The following is a 27,841-nucleotide window of genomic DNA, read 5'->3' on the forward strand; positions in this document are numbered from 1 at the left end:
ACGTAGGCAAAGGAAATTCACATGAATATTGCATTATTACTAAATAGTAAATATTGCATGTGTGGTTTCCTACTTCCTAGTATTTCGTTACGTTTTGTAATAATTTTTAACGTTACCGTATTTATTTATTTATTTGTAAGTTTTTTGTTCAAAGCTCCGAAAATATTATACGGTACATTTTAATTTTGATCCCGGTAAATTTTGCAAGAGAACGTCTTAGTTAGAATTCACAACAATCAGTCACAAAATGTTTTTTCGGCTTCATGCCTCCATTTTAGATTTGCTTTTGGGACTTTATAAAAGGCTTTGAGCCTCACTGAATTTAATATTAAAGTCGGAGAGAATTTTCACAAGTCTATTAGAGATTTCTTTTACGTTTGCGACGAATGTTTTTATCATTTAAAATGGATGCTTTTGACTGATAAGAGATTATACAGATTACGAATAAATACTTCTAAAAGCTTAATAGAAAATATTATGTAGAGATGTAGAGAAATTTAAATTAATTTACATTTTATTTGTATGTTTCTTACCTGATCGGAGTCATAAAAAGTCATTTTTATTTATTTTTTTATTAGGTTTTTGAAAAAGTATTTTGACAAGTTTTTTGTTGCAAAAAAACATCAAGTAAAATAGGGGTTGAAATTTTGTATAAAAAACAACTGTTGTGTGAAAATATTAGAAAGACACAGAGCGTGCCAAAATGTAGTTCATGTTTATTTTAAAAAATACAAACTACACGAATATATTTATCACATGATATTTATCACTGTTTTTTTAACAATATTTATAAAACCGTAACTTAACATATTTGGATAACATTTCCAAAATATTGTACTAGCTTTCCGCGCGCGGTTTCGCCCGCTTTGTCTAAAACCTAATAATTATATAGGTACTTAAACACCTTCCTCTTGAATCACTTTAAGTAAAAAAAGCGCATCAAAATCTGTTGCGTAGTTTTAAAGATTTAACCATACATAGGGACATAGAATTATTTTTATACTATGTAGTCATACGTCGCAAACAAAATAAACCAACTAAAACTATGGTATTCTTGGAAAAACTTTTTCCTTAACATAAAATATTATATGAACCTTTTCTACCGAGGTTAATATTTCACACGTTCGATAAAGGGTTGCCATATACAGGGATTTATTATCCATAATCCCCGGGTTTTACAAATTCAGGGAAAATTATATTTTTATGAACTACAGCGCTGGCTGGTTTCTTTTACACTTTATACTTTGTAGCTCACAAGTCACAACGAGAAAATAACAAAGAAAGGATTTTCTTTGTTATTTTAAATTTTAGATAGTTTGGTTATTAACGAATGGTAAAATATCAATTCTGTACTGAATATAGATTTTAGATTTTTATGGAATATTATAATCTAAAAATATTTTTGTTTCATCCTTATGTTATTTTAATGCAAGTGTTTTTATATAATACGCTGCATTTTATTTAATATAATAATGATTGTTTGTGACAAAAACGTTCATATTCAGATATGATATACGTAAAAATACGGCATTAGTTTTAATTTTATGTACACGATTTGAAACGATTCAAGTTCTATAAAAGAATTATTTGTCTTATATTTAGAGTATTCCGTCTAACCCAAGTAAAAGAGAATTTCAATATTTATTTTATATTACCTTCCACCATGTCATTTGAAGATCGTAGTATCGCATCGCAGAGTTTATGCCAAGAATGTTGTATCTGCATGCTTGTTGGCATATTTGCTTGTGATGTACATATATGAATGTTATTGGATAAATGGATACCTATTTAATAATTTATTTGATTATAAAACGATATATTCTAAGTAACACAAAGTTGTAGAACTAAATTATTATATGTTATTTTGATAAAAAAAGCTCAAATGTAATTTTAATACACAAAAACAATGGAATTAGAGATAGCGCTACAAAACGTATAATCCCAATGGACTATATATTCAACTTTTGGTAAATAAACATCTAATTTTTTTATTTAATCAAAAAAATAATAATAATATCCAGAATAAAATTATTAGTACATAATATAATGTAGTCGCCATTCTGTCTGACTCGGTTAGTTTTTCACGCCCTAACTATAAAAAACATTCGAAATAACCTTATTTGTACGACACCGCGTATTAAAACACGGACAAACTGTTGATAACATCAAGCAAACAAAGTCACATGAAAAGCTTATGTACATTCTAACGAATTATAAATGCAATATAACAGAAGTATACAAGTGAAGTCCCATGTCCCTTAGTGGGGTAAGGGGCAGATGCATTATACATCTGTTTCACTGATCGATTTTCTTTATGGACAAGTAGGTGATCAGCCTTCTGTGTCCTACCAGACCGAGACATTTTTTTTCCTTCGTCTCCACCGGGAATCGAACCCAGGATCCCTCGGTGCTCACGCGTCAACCACTGTACCAAGGAGGCGGTCATAACAGAAGTATACTAGCATAAAGGTAAACTCGTAACGTTTGTTACGTAAATATTATGATACAAACCCTTAGTGTTATTGCACCTTTATGTATAAACTCGTACAAGGTTGTATAAAACACGAAATGTCAGTATTTTCCCGCTATTTTGTGGCATTTATGCTGCTTTTACGACTGCACTTAGACATCAATGCGACTCTAGTTATATATTCTAAGCTTAGATAAGGATTATGTAATAATATCATGTACATGCGTAATTTAATCAAGTTATTATTGAGGTAGCTGAAATAATTCGCTGAATAATATTATAATTTTGCTATATTATGATTTGCTACAAAACCTACGGAATTAACGCTAAGTTAGCTAAGTTTAAACGCTACTTTTACACTTTAATGGGGCAAATTTTACAAAAATCTTTTCGTTTGGCTCATTTACACTGTAAAAAGATGCATAATGCAAAATTTCTAATTTCTAATAGAATTAAATGTTATTCTGTGCGTTAGTATATCAGTAAGTCATTAATTACGTTTTTTTAGATAATATTGTATCGTAAATTAGCTCGTCATGACTTCACTCGACGCCTGCCAATAAATGTGCCTTCATTAAACACCTTTCCAAATTTGTAGAGTCATCAAATTCAATTAATCTTTGTCACACCTAATAAATTACCAAAAAGTCGTATAAATTTTCTACGAATGTGTGAATATCAATAATAATTAGTTTATTATTATAATCTTAGAATTTTATCTAAATTTTTTCCTCCACCAATCGTAAATATTTTTTCGGCAAAGATTTTCCTTCTAAGACTGTACAGGAGAAAGGAGAAAAACTTCACACAAACTATGATATCAGTTTAAACAAGTTTCTGACAAAATGTAAAAGTTTTGTGTCACAGAGAACATTTGACTTAAGTGCTATTAGTGCCAACAAGTTCTAAGTCACATCTGATAAAACTTACATTGACTAATTGTTGCCTAACTTAGTTGTAACTTAGCCACTTAAAGTTTCACATTTAATTACTTGCAAGTGGAAACGCTCAAATAGTAAACTATGACACTGCCCTTGCACGAGACATTATTTATTTTAAATAATATTTTGCTAATATAAAAATCGTTACAAAAAGAATATGATTCTTAGAATATCCGCTATCTGCTAGTGATGGTTGTGATAAAATCGGTTGAGCTGTTTCAATCGACGAACAGAAATAAAAAGAATATTGACAAGAAAATAATCAATAATAAACATTAAAACATCTATATATTTAAAGTGTAGTATTAAAGTAAGAGCGTACATGAACGTCAGTAGAGAGCTTTCGTCTGTAGTACAACCCCTATATTTCACCGCCCCTAAATTTTCGTAGCAAAATGTTTAGCTTATCAGGGTTATCGACATAGATATAGTATAGAAATCAAAGGTATGCGTATTTATATCGATATTCAAAATTTTATTTTGAAATAAACGATATTAGCTAATAAAACAAGCATAGCAGCAGTATTTGCTAAAGCTATTATTAATTTACCGCCTAGTTGTACTCTAGCTTTAGCCTGTAAGTAGTTTAAAGGTTTCCTGTTACTGTATTAAAGTGTTAAATAAACGAAACAATATAACACCTTACAGCTTACAAAACTCGAAAACAACGAAACAAACACAATCCAAACACTCCAAAGAAAGGCAGTGACATCGTTCTCTTAAGATAATTTCGATTCAAAGCCCTCCTTTATCGTGATAACAACCGAGAGCCTATTATTAGACCCTCCGAGCCTCCCCACGCGATCGATAACTCCCAGGCTTTTAAAATAAATACGTTGAGTAAAATATTACCTAATATTTCTTACTCGAAGCGACATCGCAACGATTGTATCGGGTAGGAATCGAATTTAGATACATATAAGTTTATAGACTTCTTCGAGTTTGGATCGTCATTTTAGATAACAATTAAGAGGCATTCAGATGTGTAAAATGTTCTTATTTAATAAATAGGTCAGAGGTCACTTGCAGTTATAAATTGGTAAACTATTTATGTAAATAGGGAAAGAGACCAATGAATCGATATAGTTACAACATTAAAAATATATTATATTTGTATTAATAAAGTACTTATCAGTGAAAAATATTGCAGTAAACTTGTAGCGCAAAAAGCTGATCATTTTTATTATTAGAGAGAATAGATTATTGCATTAAGGAATAAATAGAGGTTTATAAAATTATTATTATTTCTAATTTAACTTGGAAGATTTTAAACAAAACGTATCATTAAAAAATATTTCAAACAATTAAGTCACATATTATAATAACAAAGAATTAATATTCTCCTTATATTTCAATAACAATATCAGTATTTCAATCAACAATTGAAAATATAGTGCTGTATTAGAAATTCTCTCAGACCAACTTTTGGGTAACTATCCTGATATCCTGTGAATTATTAATTCTGCCAAAATTAAAAATTAAATTACGCTCAGTTATCGGCCTTTGCTTGTAGCTTTCATCATATCAAGAATAGTACAAAATATACAAACTAGTCCTCCCCCGCGGCTTCGCTCGCGTAGACAAAGAAAAACTCGCATAGTTCCAGACAGACAGAGTAACTTTCGCTTTTATAATATTAGATAGACGACTACTTATTAATGTGTTAAATAACTCAACATTTTATTTTAAAAAAATGTGTGCGTGTACTAGTGTACACACGTAAGAAGTGAAACTTCTTAATGACCTTATTTTTCAAAAAATAATTTACTATATGCAACTTTACAGAAATACGTCGAATCAAAGATGGCGCGTAACCGAAAAATATCACGCGTAACGAAAAAATGTTACACTAAATTTTTTCCAACCCCGATAAAGAAGTTTTACTGCAAAAATAAGTGTTTACCTAAACAATTGTATGCTCATAGAGTGCACACACACAAGCACACAGAGATGTGATTTAGATAGCATAGATACATAAATTCTGAATAAAGATATCTATATCTATAATATGTGTAAGTATAAATAACCCTAAAACCACTTTGTATCGACAATATGTCGCCGTGATGAGCGTCTCCAAAACTTTTCCAATACATCGGTGTTGGAAGTTGGGCTCGTCAACAATTGATGGAAGACAACTAATAAATAACACAAGAACAACGCAGACATTTTCTGGTTTTATCTAGAATATAGATATTCGATTGTTAACACTTATAGGTAAAAGATAACAAACTAAAATTATTTAGTAATAATTTAAACAGTCACGAAATATGGCTTCGAATATATTCAATATTACAACTAACTAACCCATACTAATTCGTCTGCTCTCAACTTACTTATAAAATTTATAAAGTATTGTATATGGATATTATAACCAATATCCAGATATTATCGCTTACCATTTCTCTTAACATTAGTGACAAATTAAAATAATCCATAACCTCTATCAATAAAGGCTATTCTCATTTGCAACCAAATCAGGGCAATACCAAGCGTCGCTTTGTCCAGCTTTATTAACATTTCCATAAGGCTATATTTATGAGGTACTTTTTCATTAACATTATAGCAATTCAGCCTTTATTCGATAGCCGGGTCCACACAGAGCGAGCAGCCTCGCGAAGCTATTGCTGCGCGAAGCAGCTCGGTCAGTGTGGACGTTGCTTGTCATTTTCCTCAAGAGTAGGAAATTTTATTTTCTCAATTTTTTGTTTCTATTTAACGGTAAACGAGCAGATGTAATGGCCAATGTTTATGGTAAAATACAACGCCCGTAGACGTCCATAATATAAGTTATTGCTGTTGCCTGCCAGAATAAAAATGGAGTCATCAAGATAAGTGGAATTATCCGTGAATTAAAAGCTAGCATGTTTCTGGCCTTTCAGAAACAAATAATAAAACCAACCTTCACAAACTTACAAATCTTGTCTATTATAATATAGTTCGTATCATCAAGTCGACGTCAGTTCATTTTATTAAATTCCCTCCTGTCTAAGTAACTTCTCTCCTATTCATCAAATTATAGGAAATTTAACCCACGAAACCTCTATCATAATTATCTAGGGAAAATGACGACACACGCACTGGCCACACGGGTCCACACTGACATGTTCGCGAGGCTGCTCGCTCTGTGTGTTCCTCCTAATGGTGATTAATCAAACGGATACACCGCACTTAGCTACTCATTAGGGAGCCATTCTATTCAGCTTCTGAAGAACGGTGAAATATTTTTCAATCTTGAGGGAATTAGTGTTTATATGAAATACGGTCAAATGAATGGGATCGATGTTTAATGCTGGCTTTGTTTGTAAAGAAAATGATTTGAAGAAATTTTGCATTTATTTATTTTGTGTAATTGTGCCTCCAATCACCGGTTTATATACGTACGTACGTATTTAATACGTACCTATATTATTTTTGTAATGTAATTCAAAAACTTTTTATTATTCTGATATTTAAATATTCAAATTTCATCCACTAAAAGTACTTAAGTTACTAACAAAAATAAAACATAGTTTATTATTTACTGAAAGGGTTTGTAGAGACGCAAAACTGTTTTCTGTATTTAGTTCACGAATTTAATTGTTTCAAGCAAACACTCGTTTCAACAAAAACAAACAACTTTATGAAAATACAAATTTCCACACCCCTTCTACTCCTTTTAAGTTTTATTTTGGGTTCAAACTAAAATAACTTATACCTTCAAAGTTCGATCGACACACTCTAAAAGCTCATCCATGTTTAGTCGCCTGAAAGCTTAACAAACAAAAAGACAGGAATAGTTCCATCTATATAATAAAAATGAATCGCAAAATATGTTGGTTAGCGTAAAACTCGAGAATGGCTCGACCAATTTGGCTATTTTTTTACGTTTTCGTTGATGCACATAACATGGAGAGAAAACAAGAAAAGAGGGCATAAGATACAACAACGTCTGCTGGGGCAGCTATTTTATAATACGGCAAATTTCTACTAAATCTATACTAATATTATAAAGCTGAAGTGTTTGTTTGTTTGAACGCGCTAATCTCAGGAACTATAGGTCCGATTTGAAAAATTCTTTCAGTGTTGGATAGCCCATTTATTGAGGAAGGCTATAGGCTCTATATCATCACACTAAGATCAACAGAAGCGTAGCCACGCGGGTGAAACCGCGGAGCGCAGCTAGTATATAATATATTAGCCACCTGATTGCCCTGGCTCCGCAATCGCAATTTTTATTTTTTTCTAATTTCAATTATTATAATAATCCCAGAGAATCCAACTTACGTCACCAGCTTGTAAAATATAACAATTGAAAAGCAAAGTCTAGTTAAATCAATATTTGAATAGTATTTAATTGGAATAGATATTCCTAAGAGAAGAAAAGGATGAATCACAAAGCAAGCAAAAGCTTATCTTAGGCGCTATGTCAGTAACAATGAGTAAAACGAGAATATAAATCTATTAGAGCAATTATTAATAGAGTTTTTACTGTTTGAAAGACATTCTAAAGTTTAACAAAAAATATATTAGTAGATAATAAGTTTTCAGTTAAATTATAAATTAAAGAGAAGTAAAAAGTACATTTTTTTTTGTTAATTAGTTGAGTAAACACACAGAAGTTAATAAAGAAATACAGAACGGGTCTTTGCATATTTATTTATTAAACCGTTAAGCTTAAAATTAAATACTACTCTACTACGCTTTCTACTCGTAAATTGTTTAAAAAAAGCTTCAAATAAACAAAATAAAATTTATTTGTAAATAGATAAAATGAAACTACAAAACGATTAAAATTAAATTAAACCAATTCCTTAAGATACAGTACTAAAAATCTTTAAAATAAAGGACAAAAACGACGTTGGTTAAAAAAATGAAGTCGGTTAAAAAACCTATACACAGAATCTAACCCGTTCGTCCTATCGTTCATAGCTTCTAAACACTGCGAATACGCAGTACTAGAATACTAGTCAACTTTAAATAATAATTATATTCTAAAGTACACAATTGAATACGTGAATTGATTTCAAATTGGGTCACACGGTTAAATATTGAAACATTAATTTAAACATTTCTATTGTAAAAGCAATATTCGCATTTCAGCTCGTATTCACGTGATTTCCCCAGTTTACAATCGCAGCGCTTATCACAAAATAATAATTTATTTTGAATGCATAAAAGTATAGCAATATGATATTCTCTATGGGGCAGATGCATTTTATTTCTGTTTCATATTCATATTGCTTTTTATATGTTCACTGATCGATCTTTCAGCAAAATTAAATAAAAACTTTTATGAATGAATGTACGAAAATCCTGTGCTATAGACATAAAAACATACAATACATTTAAATAAGCAAAAGGCGGTCTTATCGCTATGTAGCTATTTCTACCAGGCAAATATTAAAGTATAGAAAATAAATAAAATAAAAGTGGGTGAGCTATTTTGTCAATATAAAATAATATAAAATAGATTACAATATAATAGTATTTTTGTTAGATTTTAGGCGAGTATTATACATGATAATTATAATGTCGGGATAATAATATCAGGTATAAATCGCGTTTAAAATCCGTTAAAACCTTTAATTTCTGCAGTAGTTAAAACTTGAGTATGAAGTAACTTGTTTAAAGTTTACTATAAACACGTATAAGTGAATGACAAAACAATTACCGGTGTAAATTCATGGTAATTACATTTTGTCTTATTCACACTTTTCCTTTCCAGGAGCTAGCAGCATCGACTCCTACACAACGCAACTGGCGGGGCATCCTCATCGCGCTGCTCGTCATAGCAGCGGTACTGGGTCTGATAGTGTTCAGCATAGCGCTGCTCACCCCCACGGGAGACGATGGCAGGGGGCGGGGGAGACGGCCGACGCTTGCGGACGTTCTGGTGGATCATTATACACCTTTTAATGGGACTTGGCTATCAGGTAAGTTGTGCAGATGCTTCTGGATGACCAGAGATGAAAAATATGTTACTGGTAATTTCCTATGTTTAATTTTACGTAAGGATTTTAAACGCGATTCTTTCATTCAAAAGGCTTCGTTTGCAGCGAGCGTTGTGTTGATAATATAATGAATAAATCGTGTTTAAATTCATTGATTTCTAAAAAATATATATAGACATTTTTTCTATAAATAGACATTTTTTAATAAATATATATAGACATTTTTTCTAAGTTATGTTATCCACAATATAGAAAAAATAACATAACAGTATGTACAATTAAATTTTATTTGCTTGAAATAGAGTCAGCATAATCACAAAACGATTTTAAATTTAAATAGCGTACAACCTTCCAAATAAATTGGTGCACTGAATTGTGAAAATTGTATATTTTCAGTCACTTGTGATACTTACTGTACGTGAATTAAATCAAATATTTTAATGAGAAATAATTGCGAATTGTGGTGAATCCTGATGCAACAGTAATAATGTAATAAGCGACAATCAAATATGTATAATTGATTCAATTGCGTATTTGTCACGTTACAAAAGATGGAAATAAAAATAACTACATTATTTGTATAAAAAGTGAATCTCGGTATGAGTTTGGGAAATTTTTGTGAACAATTATTTTAAAAACTCTGTCTGCAAAACTTTATCGTTTCAAATAAGTCGTTATTAAATATAAATATGTACTTCTAATTCCTAAAATGTTTTGTCTATATTGTACCTGTTAATACGTATTACAAAAAGAGTAAAATTTTAGTAATTTCATTAATTTTTAGAATATGTTTTTTTTCTCGATGATATAAATGGCGCATACGACAAGTAAAGAAAAACTAGAGAGCTGCGGCCATAAGCTTGCCTTTTAAAGTTCGACTAGCTGCGCTTCGCGGTTTCACCCGCGTGGCTCTGCTTCTATTGGTCTTAGCGTGATGATATATAACCTATAGCCTTCCTCGATACATGGGCTATCCATCACCGAAAAAATTTTTCAAATCTGACTAGTAGTTCCTGAGATTAGAGCGTTCAAACAAACAAACAAACTCTTCAGCTTTATAATATTAAGTACAGATATAACTGAGATAAAATTATTTTATACTTTTATGTTAAAAGTTAAGACCTGTAACTTGTTTGAAATCAAGTCACAGCTGTTTTAACTTAAGCCACAAATCAAAGCCCTATGCCTCTACAAGGTTTTGATTTGTGACCGGTCGAAGTTTGCACATTAAGTTTGGTATGAACGATAAAATACATTATTATAAAGTCAGTTTCGAATTAAATGTCTTCTCTCCTCTTCATTCATTATCAGAACAAATTTGTTTATTTTTATCAATATTAATTCATGTCATAATACAACATATCGTTAAACTTTTAATTATAACTAACTGTACCCCGCGGTTTCACCTGCATTGCTCCGCTCCTGTTGGTCTTAGCGCGGTGATATATAGCCTATAGCCTTCCTCAATAAATGGGCTATCTAACACTGAAAGAATTTTTCAAATCGGACCAGTAGTTCCTGAGATTAGCGCGTTCAAACAAACAAACTCTTCAGCTTTATAATATTAAGTATAGATTCTAAGACAGATTGTTCACTATATTTTATAATCTGTCTAATAGTATTAATTACCGCCTCCTTAGTACAGTGGTTGACGCGTGAGCGTAGCACCGAGGGGTCTTGGGTTCGATTCCCAGTGGAGACGAAGAAAAAAATGTCTTGGGCTGGTAGGACACAGAAGACTGATCACCTACTTGTCCCTAAAGAAAATCGATCAGTGAAACAGATGTATAATGCATCTGCCCCTTACCCCACTAGGGGACATGGGACTTCACACTTTAACTTTAATAGTTAATTAAGTAGTACAGATAATATAAAATATTAATAAACGCCCTTCAGTGTCGAACCTTCAACCTTTCAACTGAACAAGTACAATCCTTAATTTACAGCATGAACAAGAATTTACTAGAATATCTCTCACAATTAATATAATATTACCAACATCAGACGACTCATAAAACTTTAGGGGTCGACGAACGAAAATTGCCAGTTACTATTCATTATATTACAACTATATTTGAGTTCATTCAGTGTTGCCATGATAGTGAACACTAGTAAAGGAATGGGTATTAGCTGAACTATTTTCCTTTATTACATGCAAAATAAGTTGTTTTTCTTATATTTTAGCGTTATGAGCTTAATTTGAATAAAGCTTATTATTAGCTAATGAGTTTAAAATAAATATCGTATTTGCGTTTATTTAGCAAATAAATTTGTTCTTGATTTTATTATTCTATTAATTCTAAAGTAAGATTAAACGAAAAAACGGGACTAAAATTTTAATGAAAACGTCTTATTAAATACTAGTTCATAATTTAGATTTGTTGTATCCAACAATATGATTATTTGTCTTATATACTACCTACTATTAAACATGTATAGTATAAATCAGTCCTTACAAAGTTCAATCTAGTGACATTATTAAGTGCCAATTGAACTCATAAATCAATATCATCGTAGAACAGTCAGTCAATTTAACCCTTTGATCGTAAAAGAAACAACATTACAACCAAGTTCAAATAACAATCGTTTGAAAGGGTTGGGTGGTGGTAGGGGTTATATGTACAAGGGGTAAAGTATTGATATATGTGACGTGTGCAGGTGTGTGTGATATATTTATGTGTACCTTTTTTGGTTTCATAAGTTCTATGAAAAATGGAAGTCGCGTAATAATACTATTTGTACCTAGTTTGTATTAAGATTATAAATTGGGAGAGGATAAATAGTGCTGTAAGGCAATGCAGTACTGTAAAAGTAAAAGGTAAAGAAGGCAGGGCCACTACCAACCAAGGCAACCGATCAGTCAATATATCAATATAATTTTTAATTCAATATTCGCGTCAATCTGAAATACGAAACCTTCATATAAAATTGAATACAAAATGTCTAAAAGCTTAATAAATATAAAATTAAACCTTCCACACATTAAGTATTTAATTCCCACATAAATCTAAATACAAAGCATTCCTTAGAAACGCGTACAAAACACGGTTATATTTTAGCTCAACTAAAGAGTTATTATGGAAATAAATCTGCGTCTCAAGTGTTTAAATTGCCTAGATGCAGGTTAAAATGAAACCATTTTAAATTCGTCCTTGCGTCAAGTGTTGCGCATTTTAATTACTCCACTCTCAAATTTGATAAAACTCGACCAGTTATCTTGTTTCTGCAGTTATTTGAGTTAAGCAGCGGGATTTAGTTTTGTTTCTCTGAAAAGAATGAAGTTTTAATATAACTTCATGAAATTGTTTATGATATATTGAAATAACGTGTTAATTACACGCTTTTATTAGTTAACCTGTATGTTTGTATGTTAACGACGTGTTTATGTAATCGACTCTTTTTTTTACATTTGACCTTAAACGGATAGATTTAATTCAAACTTTGAACACTAATTAAGTGACAATACAATAACTTCATGAGTTTGAAAGTGCTTTTTTTTTAACTATATTAATTATTTTCATTGTGACATGACAATGATATTATAAGTTTCTACCTAGCTTTTTATTAGCTTTTTTATTAGCATTCAGCATATCTACACCTTTCTAGGTGTAGATATGCTGAATGCGCTCCAGGAGCAGCACGTTGAAAAGCGGCTAATTAGCCAGAATTTATTTCGGTTGTCTCTTTTTCTCTACAATAATACACCAATAATCTACAATAATTGAATCATGCCATATCATATCGTGTGTGCCGTTTTTTTAAGATAGAGTAGCGTTGGTAACATATTATCTACTTTTTATAAAATGTTATGAAATAAGATAGTTCACATTACTTCTGAGTGATTTTCAGCCATTGCCAATTCCGATTATGACTAGCCAACTGATCAGAAATGTATTCTTGTACAAGTTCACTCCCTATTCCATCACTGTGATCCGTTTTGACAGTTTATTTCATAACCGTAATATATTATATTCCCGTCCCTTACATCTGAGCCTATATATTTCTGTGACAAAAAGGTTTTCTTGTCATTCAACGTGCTATCTATTTATACATATATTAATAAAATTCGATATAATTCGTTGAGCAGCTCAAGAATCAAGAAACTGTTGTCGCAAGAAAATTAATTGTCTGGGTTGCTATGACTTCAATAATCTCTAATTAAAAGTACTGCCAACTTTTTGTCCTTTAAATATTAAGTAGATATTATATACAAATACTTCTATACATATAAATGAATAACTATATGATACACTCATTAACAGTAACGTCATATATGTATATACCTATTAATTATTATGAATGAAGTTTGTTTGTTACGCCTCCACGAATAACAAATAAACCTAATTTGATGGTATTTGGTACTGAGATAGCTTGAGAACTTAGAAAAGAAACAGGATAGGTTTTATCCCGAAAATTCCACGGCAACGGGAACTTTGCTGGTTTTTCGGGAAAGCTAGTAAGATATATATTATTTATCTATATCTATAGATTATATATTTATATGCCAATTTCCATGTAATCGGAGGGAATAGTAGACGCGTCACCTGATACTAAGCACACAACCATTAGCTGCAAAAATCAACCCCAAATCGGATTAGGGGATGAATTGGGAAAGGATATGTGCGGGTGGATTAGCCCCTTCGATGGAAAAAATAAGAAAATATTTTATGTTACGTTTTTGTAAAGCATTACTTATTTTTCAGATTGATTCAAAATAATTTAAGGAGATATAAAAAAAATAGGCAGCTAAAAGTGCGTAGGTAATATGTAGTTTCTACGACCTCTATAAAACTCTGTATCATCACCGCACCAAACATATTATTTGTAAATATCAAACACAGTTTTGTTCCTAAATATATTCAATAATATTAAATTCTTCTTTTATATTAATATCTATCTATATATATATAAAACTCAAAGGTGACTGATATAGTGATCTATCAACTCACAGCCCAAGCCCACTGGACGTATCGGGCTGAAATTTGGCATGCAGGTAGATGTTAGGACGTAGGCATCCGCTAAGAAAGGATTTCCCGAAATTCTTGCGGGAACGGGGAAAAACGGGGATGCACGTACAAAGTCGTGGGCGGAAGCTAGTCTTCTATATGGTCTGAAGTAGGAGTTTCAAACTATACCCAAGAAAGACGCACAAGTAATTTATTATCAAACAAACCTCTAAATTTTACGGAAACTTCATAAGTAGGCATAATTATTGAGTAATAAATTCTGCAAACGTTTCCCAAAAGTTTCCTCATTTCGATCTCGAAGTTTCTACCTCAAATTGTTCCCCATTTTTTTTAGTCATTATTTTTGTTTTTCTCTTCTTTTTTTGGGGAAATATTTTGTAAGTTGAGATTTCTTCACGATTGATTACATTGCAATAGTTTATAATATCATTGGTAATGGTAATAGTTACTAATTCATATCGTATAAGATCTGATTGTACACAAGAATCGGAAAATAGCTTTAGAAATATTACAGAGTCGAAAAATGTCCATGAAATATACACATAATCACCGGTTCCTATTATTGAGATAAAAAAATTTTGCAAAAACATAATCAATTTCATACATGGAATACCTATTTTTTGTAATCAAAGTTTATCTTTGATACCTTTGAATTTTACTTTTATATAAAGAAAAATACCATCGTAATTTTGTTCTCGTTTTCGAGAATTCATCAAATCCTAAAAAACTAAAAGAACTATACTTTCAGCCAATAATACTTGCAATTGTAAAAGACAACTCCGCCATTTTATCAAAGCGAAGTTTCAGTAATTCTCACATTCGCTAGAATTCTTTCACAAAAGAAATCGAAAAGTTCAATTTAATAAAACACTTTAATCCAATGAGATAAAGCTTAAAATCCATTATTTGATCTTGAAAATGTTATGTTCAATTGGAAATGAGCCGAGGATGTGGGTAATAAAGTTTAGAATGCATTGGCAGGTGTATGGACGAAGGTTTTTGAGAATGCCTTTGAGACTAAGTCTTATCTGAGTCTAAGAATTGAGATACTTGAGCGCAAAGACTTTGTGTTGGTGCTGGTAATTTTCACTTTGAAATAATTCTTCCAATAATGGAGAGCAAATATAATGGAAACGTTTGTTGTCCTCTAGTGCTATTATGTGCTCATTTTACTTTGTAATTAAGAAACAACCTGTAAAAATTAGAAAGAAAAATGAAGATTAAAATGTTTTCTTTTCTAAAGAAGATAAACACTACTGTAAATCTGTTATACTCACAGAACCTAGAAAGCATGATATAAAATATAGATTCTCAAAGTATAACGTTTTAGTTCAGAACTATTGTAACTTATGTAATAAATTTTATTGAGCTTTTTAAAACTTAAAGCACAAAGTGTTTCAAACAATTTAACACACATTTTATGTACATTATCATTACATATTTTTACCCAAAAGGAACATGTATCTATTTACTTGAAAAACGTCCTGAACCGTTCATTATAATATCATTACAGGAATACAGGTTCTAATGAAAAGAAAAGTCCACTTTCGTCTTTGAAAATATCATCTATACTGTCCATATAAACATGAAATCTTATTTTTTTCCAAATTCTTCGACACTATTTAACAGCAGTCGTTTCGTAAAACAAGTAATTTCGCCAAATTGAGCGGGGAAGTAAGGTCTCCCTCAAGTGATTGTTTGTTCACATTGTTCTGAGCTAGGGTTGCTACGCGCAGAAATCTTCAAGCTCTGATTTGAAGTCCTGGCAACACTGCAAGTGAATTTGAACTCTGGCCCACAAGTAATTGGGTACGTATTTGCTTGTTTGTTGTTCTGGAAAATTCTGTGAAATCACTTTTTTAATTGCTTAAATTAAAATCGAGTGATGACGTGATTATTGCAATACGAATTCTTATGAATTATTAAATCTTTGGTTTAAAATAACTAGGAAAATATTATATTCAAGATGTTTTTGACAACCCTAATTCAAACATGTTCTTACCTCGTAACATGGTGAGAAATTATTATATTTCCAAGCAAATATTCTGCGGGTTTCAGGCTTTTACATTGAATATCTTTATTTTCTCTATCCTTATTTAAAATAATATTTCAACTAAACACACGATATTTATTAACATTGGCGAAGATGATAAATTTATTATAGCACATGAGTTCTAATGATGAAAATACATATGTGAAAAAAACTATGACACCCACACAAAATTCACACTAAGATGGACCTTTTTACTTATTTGTGTAATTTGCTTTAAAATTAAAGAAACCAAATTTTATAGATGAGCTGGTTATGTTGGATGACTTCCTTTTTTAATCCAACACAGAGCAGCCTTAAATAAATCGATTTCTAATCCCCGTTGCGAGCATGACCCAATTCTTTCATGCTCTCCCAAAATTTTACAAACCTCGCCATGGTTGTCCTTCGCACTCCAATACACGACCCTATACCTAAACGAATACAAAAACGGTCCAAAAATAGCACTTTCACTTGGCTAAAGAAAAAGGTCGTAATAAAAATAAATTTCTAAATGTAATCCATTGAGATTCTCGGCTGAAGATGGATTCTAGTAATATTCGGAAAGGGTTTTCATATTGAATAAGCTACCTTTGACGAATTTACGTTGTTCAATTTTTTTATTATACCTAGTACTGTAGGTCTCGCTTCATTCTAGATTTATACGATTTATTTTCTAAGCTTTCTGTGAACAATAACATCATCAAATTTACTATCTAAATATACAGGTAAAGAGTACAGAGCTTTCCAAAATATTTTTGATCATTCTCCCGAGACAATATCTTCTTAAAATACAGTTTATTTATATGCGGAGAATATTTATATTATCATTTAGTTCGTATAAATAAATTAAAATTACATTCGAGAAATATAATTACGCGTTTAATTTCAATAAATAAAAAAATCTGTACATACAAAATTAGAACAGAAATTATATTTAAATCCGATACCAACTTTTCAATAATAATTAGCTCAATGATTACTTAGGCATCCCACCCTTAAGTAAAAAAGGTTCGTGTTAAACAAATATTTTTAAAGCTGGGATCAACTTTACACATTCTGGCAAAGACGAGGTTTATAAATTCTGTATTGGTTTCAAAGGACAGATCTTTGGAAAAGCATCTTGTTTGCAAATAGGTTTTAGACAGTTGAGAGTATCGGACCGTTGGATTAGAAAATTTAATGTGATCTACCATCTCCTTGGTACAGTGGTTAAGCGTATAACCGAGAGGTTCTGGGTTTGATTACCTGGCTAAACAAAATGTTTCGGTCTGGCAGGACACAGAAGGCTAAGGCTACTTGTTCGTAAAGAAAATCGATCAGTGTAACATGTTTAATACATCTGTCCCATACCCCAAAAGCGAACAGAGGAATTCACATTTAATTAAAGTAAACATATAAGATATTTGATATAACGAACAAAAACTTTAATTATCTGTACGGAAATACATGCTCTATTTAAATTCAATGCACGAAAACGGTAAAAAAATTCAACCTTCAAACATCACTGTATCAGTATAAAAAAGTCGAATTTCAACAAACAATCGACATTTGGAGTGACAGAATACGTAATTGGCTGAATTTTCGGTATAGATAGGTATAGCCACAGTATAACGAAGTGTCAATCATAGATTTTCATATCTGGCCCCCTTCCAAGTGGCAATACCCAACTTAATTTTACTTTGCCAAAATGTAACTTGGCGTTTTTATCGGTCTTCGCTATTTTACTTTTGAAAAATTCGGTTTAATTTTAATTTACACGAAAAATTTTTTTGATAATTGTAGTTGTTTTTGGCTAAAGTTAATTGCAACTTAAAGTGCAATACTTAGTGCCAAAATCCGTCGTATTTTATAGATTTTTATAATAAATTTAAGCCCAATCATTCTTACTATTAAGATGAAACCACACCGTTCGTAGAACCATTAAAGTTCGTAGCACCGTTAATGCTACGGCGTAGCACTACATACATACATCAGTACATTCTCTACCAGATTAAGATAAATATAAATAATATAATTTTTATTTAACCTTATGTGGCTAGGATTCATTGTAACATTTTTTTTTTCGATTTAAATATTCTGTAACTGAAGAGCTAATTATTAGATTAGGACAAAAAGATTTTTGTTCTTTTTACAAGGTAATTTTTTAAGACTATCCGAGTGAAACCGCGTGCGGGAAGCTAGTTAATTATATCATAATCATACGTAGGTATATCGGTTGATTAGCACTTAATTAAGTCTAGACTACCAATTTATTAGAATGCCTAATGGATATTCAGCATGATTGATTTCCACAATCCAGAGATATCTTCAATGGAGTTAATTTTCGATAATAAAACGATCTATTGTGTCCAAGTTATACAATTATCGGAATGAAGACTTTGTTTAAAAGATGAGACGGTAAAGACAGATTAAAGGTTAAATTAGAGAACCATTGATGTAGTGGTTTTGAAATGTATTTTGCTTTGTACTCGATTCTGTACAAAGTAAAAAAAAACAATCGAATATTTTGTCGTATGTGTTTATGTTTTAGTTTTATATGTATGGTATTTAAGCAATAGAAATCTAAGCAGAGAGAATAAAAAGAAATAACAGCTAAATGCTTTTCTCAATAAACTGTTGTTATTTTGACATCTTAACGTCTCTATTAGAGACTAGCACCCGCGTTGCTCCGCTTCTGTTACTCTTAGCTTGATTATATAAAGCTTAAAGACTTTCTCGATAAATGAGCTATCTAACACCGAAAAATTTTTTCAAATCGGACCAGTAGTTCCTGAGATTAGCGCATTCAAACAAACAAACTCTTCAGCTTTATAATATTAGTATAGTATAGATAGAAAATCGACACACATATCATATTCTATAATATAGATTACCAATACAAGATCATGTTACCCGTCATCTGCTATATTCACACGATAAATCGATCACAAACCACAACTGTTTCTTCCCATTGCCACATGAGTAAATAAATACTTCCTTATTCTATTGTTTTGTCTTGGAAGGTCCTTTGTTTAGTGTATAAGTTGGTTGGTCAAATAGTGTGAGACAAAAGTTCGACCTCAGTTTAAAAGCTACTTATTATAAATGGAAAAGTTTTTTAAGAGGAATAGATGGGTTGTTACTCTTTCAAAGACAAAAACTTTATCAGATCTGTTGACTGTTAATATTAATTATTGTATACCTATCTACAAATTGACCGCCTCCTTGGTACAATGCTTGATGCGTGAGCGTAGAACCGAGGGGTCCTGGGTTCGGTTCCCGGTGGAGACGAAGAAAAAAAATGTCTCGGTCTGGCAGGACACAGAAGGCTACTTGTCCCTAAAGAAATTCGATCACTGAAACAGATGTATAATGCATCTGCCCCACTAGGGGACATGGGACTATTATGATATAGCTTAAATCATTGCTATACTTTAAAGTTTTCAAAATAGATTAATACTCAAACTCAAATATTTATTTATTCAATTAGACTTCTTCTAGAAGCACTTTTGAATCGTCATAACATATTTTTTATCAATGACAAACAATTTAACACTTACATAAAATGAAATCTACCTTCCTACACAATAAGAGATAAAGAACAAATGGAATCCACTTTTTCACGCGTGTATTCAAAATGGCGGCCCGGTAACAGTTGGTACGTTTTGTTTCCAAGCCGATAGTGAAGGCTGCGCGATATTGCTTCATAACTATTTGAATAAAAACGGATAAATACGAATTTGGTTCTCGCTAAACGTTTTCATCGTAGCAACTGGCTTGTAACAGAACGTTGTGTTTTTATTTTAGGGTTCCGAACCACAAAAGAAAAAAACCCTAGCAAGATAATTTTGTTGTCCAGTTGTCTGTCAAGAATCTTTTTCTCAGGAACGCGTGGAGGTATCAAGCTGAAATTTATATCGAATACTAAAATCTATCGCTGTGATAAGAGCAAACTTATAAGCCAACGCAATCAAAAGATACAGCCGATTGTGCTGCAAATTTACACAAATTGCGACATTTGTAAGGAAATCAAAACCTACAGGGTACTTCCCGTTAACACAGAATCAGAAATTTTGTACGATGCAACGTCTTATAGCACAGATAAAGGAAAATTTATGAAAAGCATAAATTTTTAGTTACAACATAGAAAAAAAAGGTTTATACGGAACCCTCGGTGCGCGAGTCAGACTCGCCCTTGGCCAGTTTTTTCGTAATGGTATTGAATATTGATCTGTATGTGAATAAACCGCACTAGTGAAGTTTTTTCTTTGCTGATTAAAAAGAAGATTATTTCCAACAAGCATTAATGTTTACGAGTGAAAATCGTGCTGTAGAAAATGGAAGGATTTCATTACAAAAGTAAAAGGAAAATATTTACTTCAAATAACTTTTTGTGTTGCATGAACATTAGATGAACGATGATGAATCGTGTTTCTAAGTTATAAAATAGATAATGCAATAAAACAAAAGTCAATTATATGAATAAATAATAAAACCAGGTTCAGAACTTTTATAAAGCGACTGACTTTCGAGTAACATTGCCTTTGAAATTAGTTACTTTTACAAAATACCTCAAAAACCTACCAATACATTTAAAAACCTTGTAAAATGGTGCAAAATGAATACAATTGCCTGCACATTAGCATTAACGTCAATTAATCAGTGTTATCAGAGAGTTGGCGACCGGCCAATATCTATCGGAATGTGTTTGTGGAGGTTGTATCGGTGAATCCAACAAATGAGCTTGAGTTAAAAGGTATTATATAAACAACAAGACGAGGTGTACTAATGTAACTAATGTAGGAATAGGTAGGTGTAATTGGTGGAGGAATAGGTGACCACCGCTCTACACTAAACAAAAAATGTGAGCCGGGACGCCTGGCAGATGTGAAACATCGACATTATTTTTACAACGAATAGGGGGCTTCTTGCATATATAGAAAGTGAAATTAAATATTTCAATTAACTCAAATTTGGCATAGAGATAAACACACCACACTAGTGAAACTGCGAGCTGATAATGTTAATACATAATAATATACATTTTAAAGTCGGTTAATAACAATGATCTAAAAATGTTCAAAGTTAGTTGCAAGCGGAAAATTATCTCAGATTTCTGGGGGCACGGCAGTGCCCCCGCCAAGTCGAGCAAAAAAAAGCGGCACGGCCGTACCATCCTTTTCTCGAAGCAATTCGGGCATTTTTCGACCCCCTATAATTCGGTTGTGGATAAAGCAAGAAACCTGAATCTTCAGTAACTAATCCGGCATTGTATAAACACGGAATATTTAAAATTTCAGTCAATTTGAACCAGTAGTTTAAGAATGACAACTTGTTAAAGTTTCTAAATTTTGTCACTCACTGACTCACCGATCATCAAGAGTCCAAGGCACTTCTAGCAGACTTAGAAGCTTCATATTTGGAATACATATAGAGTTTAGTGTCTTAATCATGGGAAAACTTAAATATTTTGTAATTTCGGTCCAGTTTTCCAAATACACCAACTGCATCAATAACTTTGTAATCCCATATAAATATATGGGATTACAAAGTTATTTATGCAGTTGGTGGTTGGTGGTGGTATCAAAAAATAAGGCTCTACAAAAAGAAGTGAGATCCCATCAAAAACATCCTGTAAAAAACCCAAGTCTCGCAGCTCAGTCTTTCTACCGTCAAAAGTTGTGAGATCCATGTAATACCAAGTCGGTTAATCTATTTAGTGTCTACTTGAAGGACCTTCTGTCTTAAGTTATTACATAAGTTATTATCATGCCAATATTAAAAATATTTAACGTTTTAAACAAATAGATCGACTTGGACATCGCTTGATTTGATTATTAGTATGTATCACACTACACAGCACGACGGGCCAGCGACCAACAGGAACGAGAGTTTCAATCGCGTGAGGCGCGAGAGACTAAAGAATCTAATATAATATTGTAATATTCATTTTGTTTTCATGCGATGTCCAAGTCGATCTATTTGTTTAAAACGTTAAATATTTTTAATATTGGCATGATAATAACTTATGTAATAACTTAAGACAGAAGGTCCTTCAAGTAGACACTAAATAGATTAACCGACTTGGTATTACATGGATCTCACAACTTTTGACGGTAGAAAGACTGAGCTGCGAGACTTGGGTTTTTTACAGGATGTTTTTGATGGGATATATTTTTCCCGCCTCTGGCGATGACACGTTGTCAATAGTAGATATTTGCTTGAGATATTGTTATTTTTGTTTTATATTTTTTATCAAATGACATTTATAAGACAAGTTTTTTTTATCGAACGTTGTTGCATGATAGTTGTTCTTCATATAAATTGTGGCCCCTAATTAAAATATTAATTTTCTTTCTTTTCTCAACGTTGTTCAATATAAGGAATTTATTAAAATTTAAATTCGCCGTTGCCATAATCTATACCAATATTATAAGGCTGAAGAGATTGTTTGTTTGTTTGTTTGGACGCACTAATCTCAGGAACTACTGGTCCGATTTGAAAAATTCTTTCGGTGTTAGATAGCCCATTTATCGAGGAAGGCTATAGGCTATATATCATCACGTTATGACCAACAGGAGCGGAGCACTGCGTGTAAAACCGGGACAAAGCTAGTATATAATATTTTGATTCATTAATTGTAAATCCACATCAAAATTAATCTTGCCTTTTTTCGTAACACTAAAAGCAATCAATATTAACTATTAAGCTATTGTAACATTTAATCGAATCTAAAGTTGCGATCTAATAACTTCCCATAACTTAGCAATAACCGTCGCATGTTGTTCATCCGGATATCCGGGTCAAACTTTAATAAGCGGATAGCGGATACCGGATAGTGTGAGTGATCGCTTACTAAGTTTATCAATTAATATTAGTATTAAACTAGTAGTAGAGTAATCGCATAGATAATGTATATTATAATATCCCGAAAAAAAACTTTTAAGCGTAACTTTAATTCGCACGAGACATTATTTATTACCTAGTAGATTCTATGTTTAACATCTGAACATATTTACAACAACTATAGAACCAAAAACCACGTTGACGTGTACCCGGGTGTGCCCGGGTCCCGGATCAAACGGGCCGGGTGAAATTAATCGCCAGATATCCGGTACCTTACCCGGTTTGAGTAATCGTTCTCACGGGCCGCTGCTTTTTGTATTTATTACGGCATGTATAATGTATAGGGAAAATTGAATTTAAAAATATCAATATGGTTTATAAGAAGTAAATATATTTCAATTCAAAATTGGTACAGTCATTTCTTTTATATAAAGAGATTTTATTATATTGTAGATGAACTTGAAAAGAATATGCTAATTTCTTGTAAAATAATATAGTTTTATTATTACTACTTAGAAAGATTTGTTTATGCATAAGTTTACTTTAAAATGAAATCAAAATTAAATTTAAGTATTTTTTGCTTCACGAGTTTGTAACTATAGGTTTTCAACAAACATAATATGTATATAATAAATATAAAATTATAATAAAATAATGTTTATATAATATATGATATTTAAGAAAACGCGCTAATTTTTCAAGTGCTGCCTGAATACCCTTTTTAGCCTATAATAACAGCATGAAGCCTTGATGACCTAGGGTTGTCAGATAATTAATTAAATTCATAATATCGTCATCTCGTAATCTTTTTTAAATTTAAAAGTCGTATCAGACGTTTTCTCGTTATTTCTGCTTCTGACTCTACATATAAATTTTATACAATTTTTTATCAATATTGCTGTGCTAAATACATATTGGTACCAAGTTCATAATAATATAATGGTATGTACATATCAAGCCCATTTGTGTTTTTATTAAAACTAAAAGCTAGCCGTTTAAAAGTTTTTTTTAAACCGCTCGAAAGTTTTAGCTTTAAATCAAAAGTAATTTATTACATTACATAAAGTTAATCATAAAACAAAAACTTATATAAGTTTAAATCTGCAAAGTTTAAGAATTAACGTTTGGCAACCCTATTCCGTCCCACACTAATTAAGTAATGAAAACGTTAAACTTCTTCTGTATCAAATTTACGGAATATTTACCTTTGCGAGACTCTGTTATAATTTATAAATATTATTACAACATAAAAGTGGTATAAAAATAACAAGAATTATAATTAAAAAAAAAACAATAAAAATCAATAAACTCCGCTCCTGTTGGTCTTAGCGTGATGATATTATATAGCCTTCCTGGATGGGCTATCTAACACCGAAAGAATTTTTCAAATCGGACCAGTAGTTCCTGAGATTAGCGCGTTCAAACAAACAAACTGTACAGCTTTATAATATTAGTATAGATTTGTTATCTCCCATATTTTTCATACTATGCAAGTACTATAATAATTTTTATAATGCCTACTGCCAACTGGCACTTGGCAACCTTTTATAATTTTGGTCTAAAGTACCGCTCAGCTTGTAATAACGTTAACTCGTATGCAGTTAACTGCTGATTACCTTAATTAAGGTTGGGTCGCCTAAGATCGGATGTGACATAAGATCGGATGCATGGAATAACTCGCAAACTAGGCAATATTCTCTACTGCTACCAACACTACTAGATCCGCCATTTTGTTCTGCCCCTCTCTTCACTCTGCGGCCGGCCAGCGACCAGACGGGACGTGTACACAGGTGATTCAGCAGAAAAGGTGTATTTTGTGGCGAAAATCGTCGATCCGATCTTACCTACAAAATTTTGATGGCTCATTGTGGAGAGTACTTTCATTGAAATAATGTAATTAATTATTTTGGGGCAGAATTAGCGAATCCTCTTTCCATCTGTATACTTTGATTACGCCTACGACGTTCACAACCCAAGATCCGATCTTCCCTCCCAATGCCGAAGATCGGACCGAAGTTTAGCTCTTGACTGCGCCTTATGCAATAATGCGAAATAATTATTAACTTTTAATATATTTAACTATCCAATGACGCTATGACTATCAGACCTTAGAGCGGGAGCACACGATGCGTTGCGGCGCCGCACCGCAAAGATTTCACCGTGTCAGTGGGCACACGAGCGGTGCGGCGCCGTAACGTTTTTATGACGCAGCGGCGTCGTAGCAGCGTTGCACAGCGTGTCCTTCCTTGTGACGCAAAACAACTGAGCGGTGCCGCTCCGACGTCGCACCGCATTCACCCCTCCCCGCCTCGTCTTGGTGGTTACAAGTCCGGTGCGGCGCCGGAGCGCATCGTGTGACATGCCACAGATATTTCTATGTAAGACGACGTAGCGACACCGCTCCGGCTTCGCACCGCCGCCGCAACGCATCGTGTGCCTTCGCTCTTAGGTACATTTTCATTATTTAGTCCTAGAACACGGAGGATAAAAGTTTGAGAAACTTAATTAGGATGAGGAGGGAAGACCGGACTAAAAAAACGCAATAAAAAAAAAAACTTCTTTGTCAAATTTTTTGAGGAATTTCCTGACTCAATCATTGATGCTCAATGTATGGACGTAAGTCCGGATGTTTTCCTAATGTTAACATTATTATTAAACGCATAGAAGTGAAGATACTACATAGTCCGATCTTCGGCCGAACTGTTATTTTCTTCACTATGGTAAGTCGAAAAAAGTCTGCTTTTTAGGCTCTAAATTTGCTTAGATAGATAGCATCTACGCAAACCAAAAAATTAGGGGTTAAACAATATTTTTTTGTCATCAATTTACAGTTGACCGCAACAGAAAAACGACATCGAATCATGAGAAATAAAATAAAAAATACAGTACGTATAAAATTTTCGGCATATGCGTCCGATCTTAGGCGACCCAACCTTACCTTTTGTTTTGAACATAAAAATAACCTTTATTTCTATATATACATAGTTTCAATTTTAAAAGCAATATCACTACATAGTATAAAACAAAGTCGCTTTCTCTGTCCTTATGTCCCTATGTCCATATGTATGCTTTAAATCTTTAAAACTACGCAACGGATTTTGATGCGGTTTTTTTTAATAGATAGAGTGATTCAAGAGGAAGGTTTAGTATATAATTTATTATGTTTTAGACAAAGCGGGCGGAAAGCTAGTATTTCAATAAATGATTCAATTTTAAAGCATTACGATTGCAGCGAACATACAAGGGTTCATTACTTTGAGTAGCAAATTTATGAAACGCTATCGATTGCGAATGCTTATTGATATTACATGTTCTAGCTAGATTTATAGGGTTTATTATGAACTAGCAAACTGCCCTGACTTCACCCGTGGTACATGTAATGCCTATAGCACTCAGGGATTATAAATTACTAGTTTTCCGCCCGCGGCTTCGCCCTCGTTTTCAAGGAAAAACCCGCATAGTTCTCTTTCCCGTGGGATTTTCGGGATAAAACCTGACCTGGTATGTGTTAATCCATATTTGTTTATAATAATATATGTGTGCTAAATTTCATTATAATCGGTTCAGTAGTATTTGCTTGAAGGAGTAACAAACATACATATACACATACACATACATCCATCCTCACAAACTTTCGCATTTAGTTAGCAGGATAATATGATAGGATAGGACATAATATCCAAAGGTGAAATGATTTTAGAAATCGGTAAAATTTTCTGAGATAAGCATTAAAACGTATCGATTATAATATAATATCGAAATCTTTCACCATATCTAAATAATTGATTGAAAAGATCAATAACATCAAAAAAACAAAAATACAATTATAAAATGACCTATTTTGTTTATTCTTACTTCGCTATTTCTCTCGACTCACCGCAAATGTTTTGCGACAGCCGCTCTTATAACGCCCGCCACGCTTCCAAGATCAAAACATAATCTTAGATTTAAATCTGTAATCTTCTAATCCTAGATAGAACGCTAGAAATGGGCAGTTTTGTCGTAAGGCTGTAGAGGCCGACAATAACTTTAATGCGACTGCGTAAACGGGCGTTCAAACGCCGCGTTTAATTATTTCTACGAGCAATGGGGAACTGCGGCATACCGCATACTAATCTTTATGGTTAGGGAGCCAGGTGCAAATTTGGTTAACTATTTCCTCTCAAGAGATAATTCGTCAGACGCATGAGAGTATAGTATTATAAAGCCTCGTGAACGTCAGCTGGCGCTCGGTTGGGGGGGTGCCTCCCACGCACATAGGAAAAAAAATACATTCATTCATTCATTTCCTCTCAGCTAAAAATTTGTCAAATTGTAGCTAACCCAATATCTCAACGAAAAAAAATAGTCAACTGGTTACAACATGGTGTATTATACGTCAGCTGGTGTCTCGAACATGAAAGTTAAATTTAAAGAAAAATTTATTTTCCGTTATTTCCTCTCAAACAAAAATTTACCTGATGATACCTTATATGTAACTGTGGATAAATATATATGTCAGCTGGCTGTATCTTGGTGGAAAAACCGTCAGCTGATACGGGAGGCTACAACCGCTCTTCCCCCCAACCGAGCTCCAGCTGACGTTCACGAGGCTTCATAATACTATACTTTGATGCATTTTACTAATTACCGCTTGAGAGGAACTTGGTCATAAAATCTGCTGCTGGCTCCCGGAC

The 27,841-nt window shown here is 32.4% G+C and overlaps 1 protein-coding gene across 1 annotated transcript in view; it reads left to right on the forward strand.

Annotated features, from left to right (window-relative positions):
• LOC149477129 (inactive dipeptidyl peptidase 10) overlaps positions 1-27,841 on the forward strand; it is an 84,695-nt gene that overhangs the window by 29,708 nt on the left and 27,146 nt on the right. Inside the window, exon 2 of the mRNA XM_089710644.1 lies at positions 9,116-9,323. Coding sequence (XP_089566770.1) covers positions 9,116-9,323 — 208 coding nt within the window. The remainder of the gene's footprint in view (positions 1-9,115; positions 9,324-27,841) is intronic.

This window comes from Colias philodice, chromosome 25, assembly GCF_061535455.1.
Source record: "Colias philodice isolate Cphi_HAF_F1 chromosome 25, ilColPhil1 Martin Lab GWU primary, whole genome shotgun sequence".
Classification (NCBI taxonomy): Eukaryota; Metazoa; Arthropoda; class Insecta; order Lepidoptera; family Pieridae; genus Colias; species Colias philodice.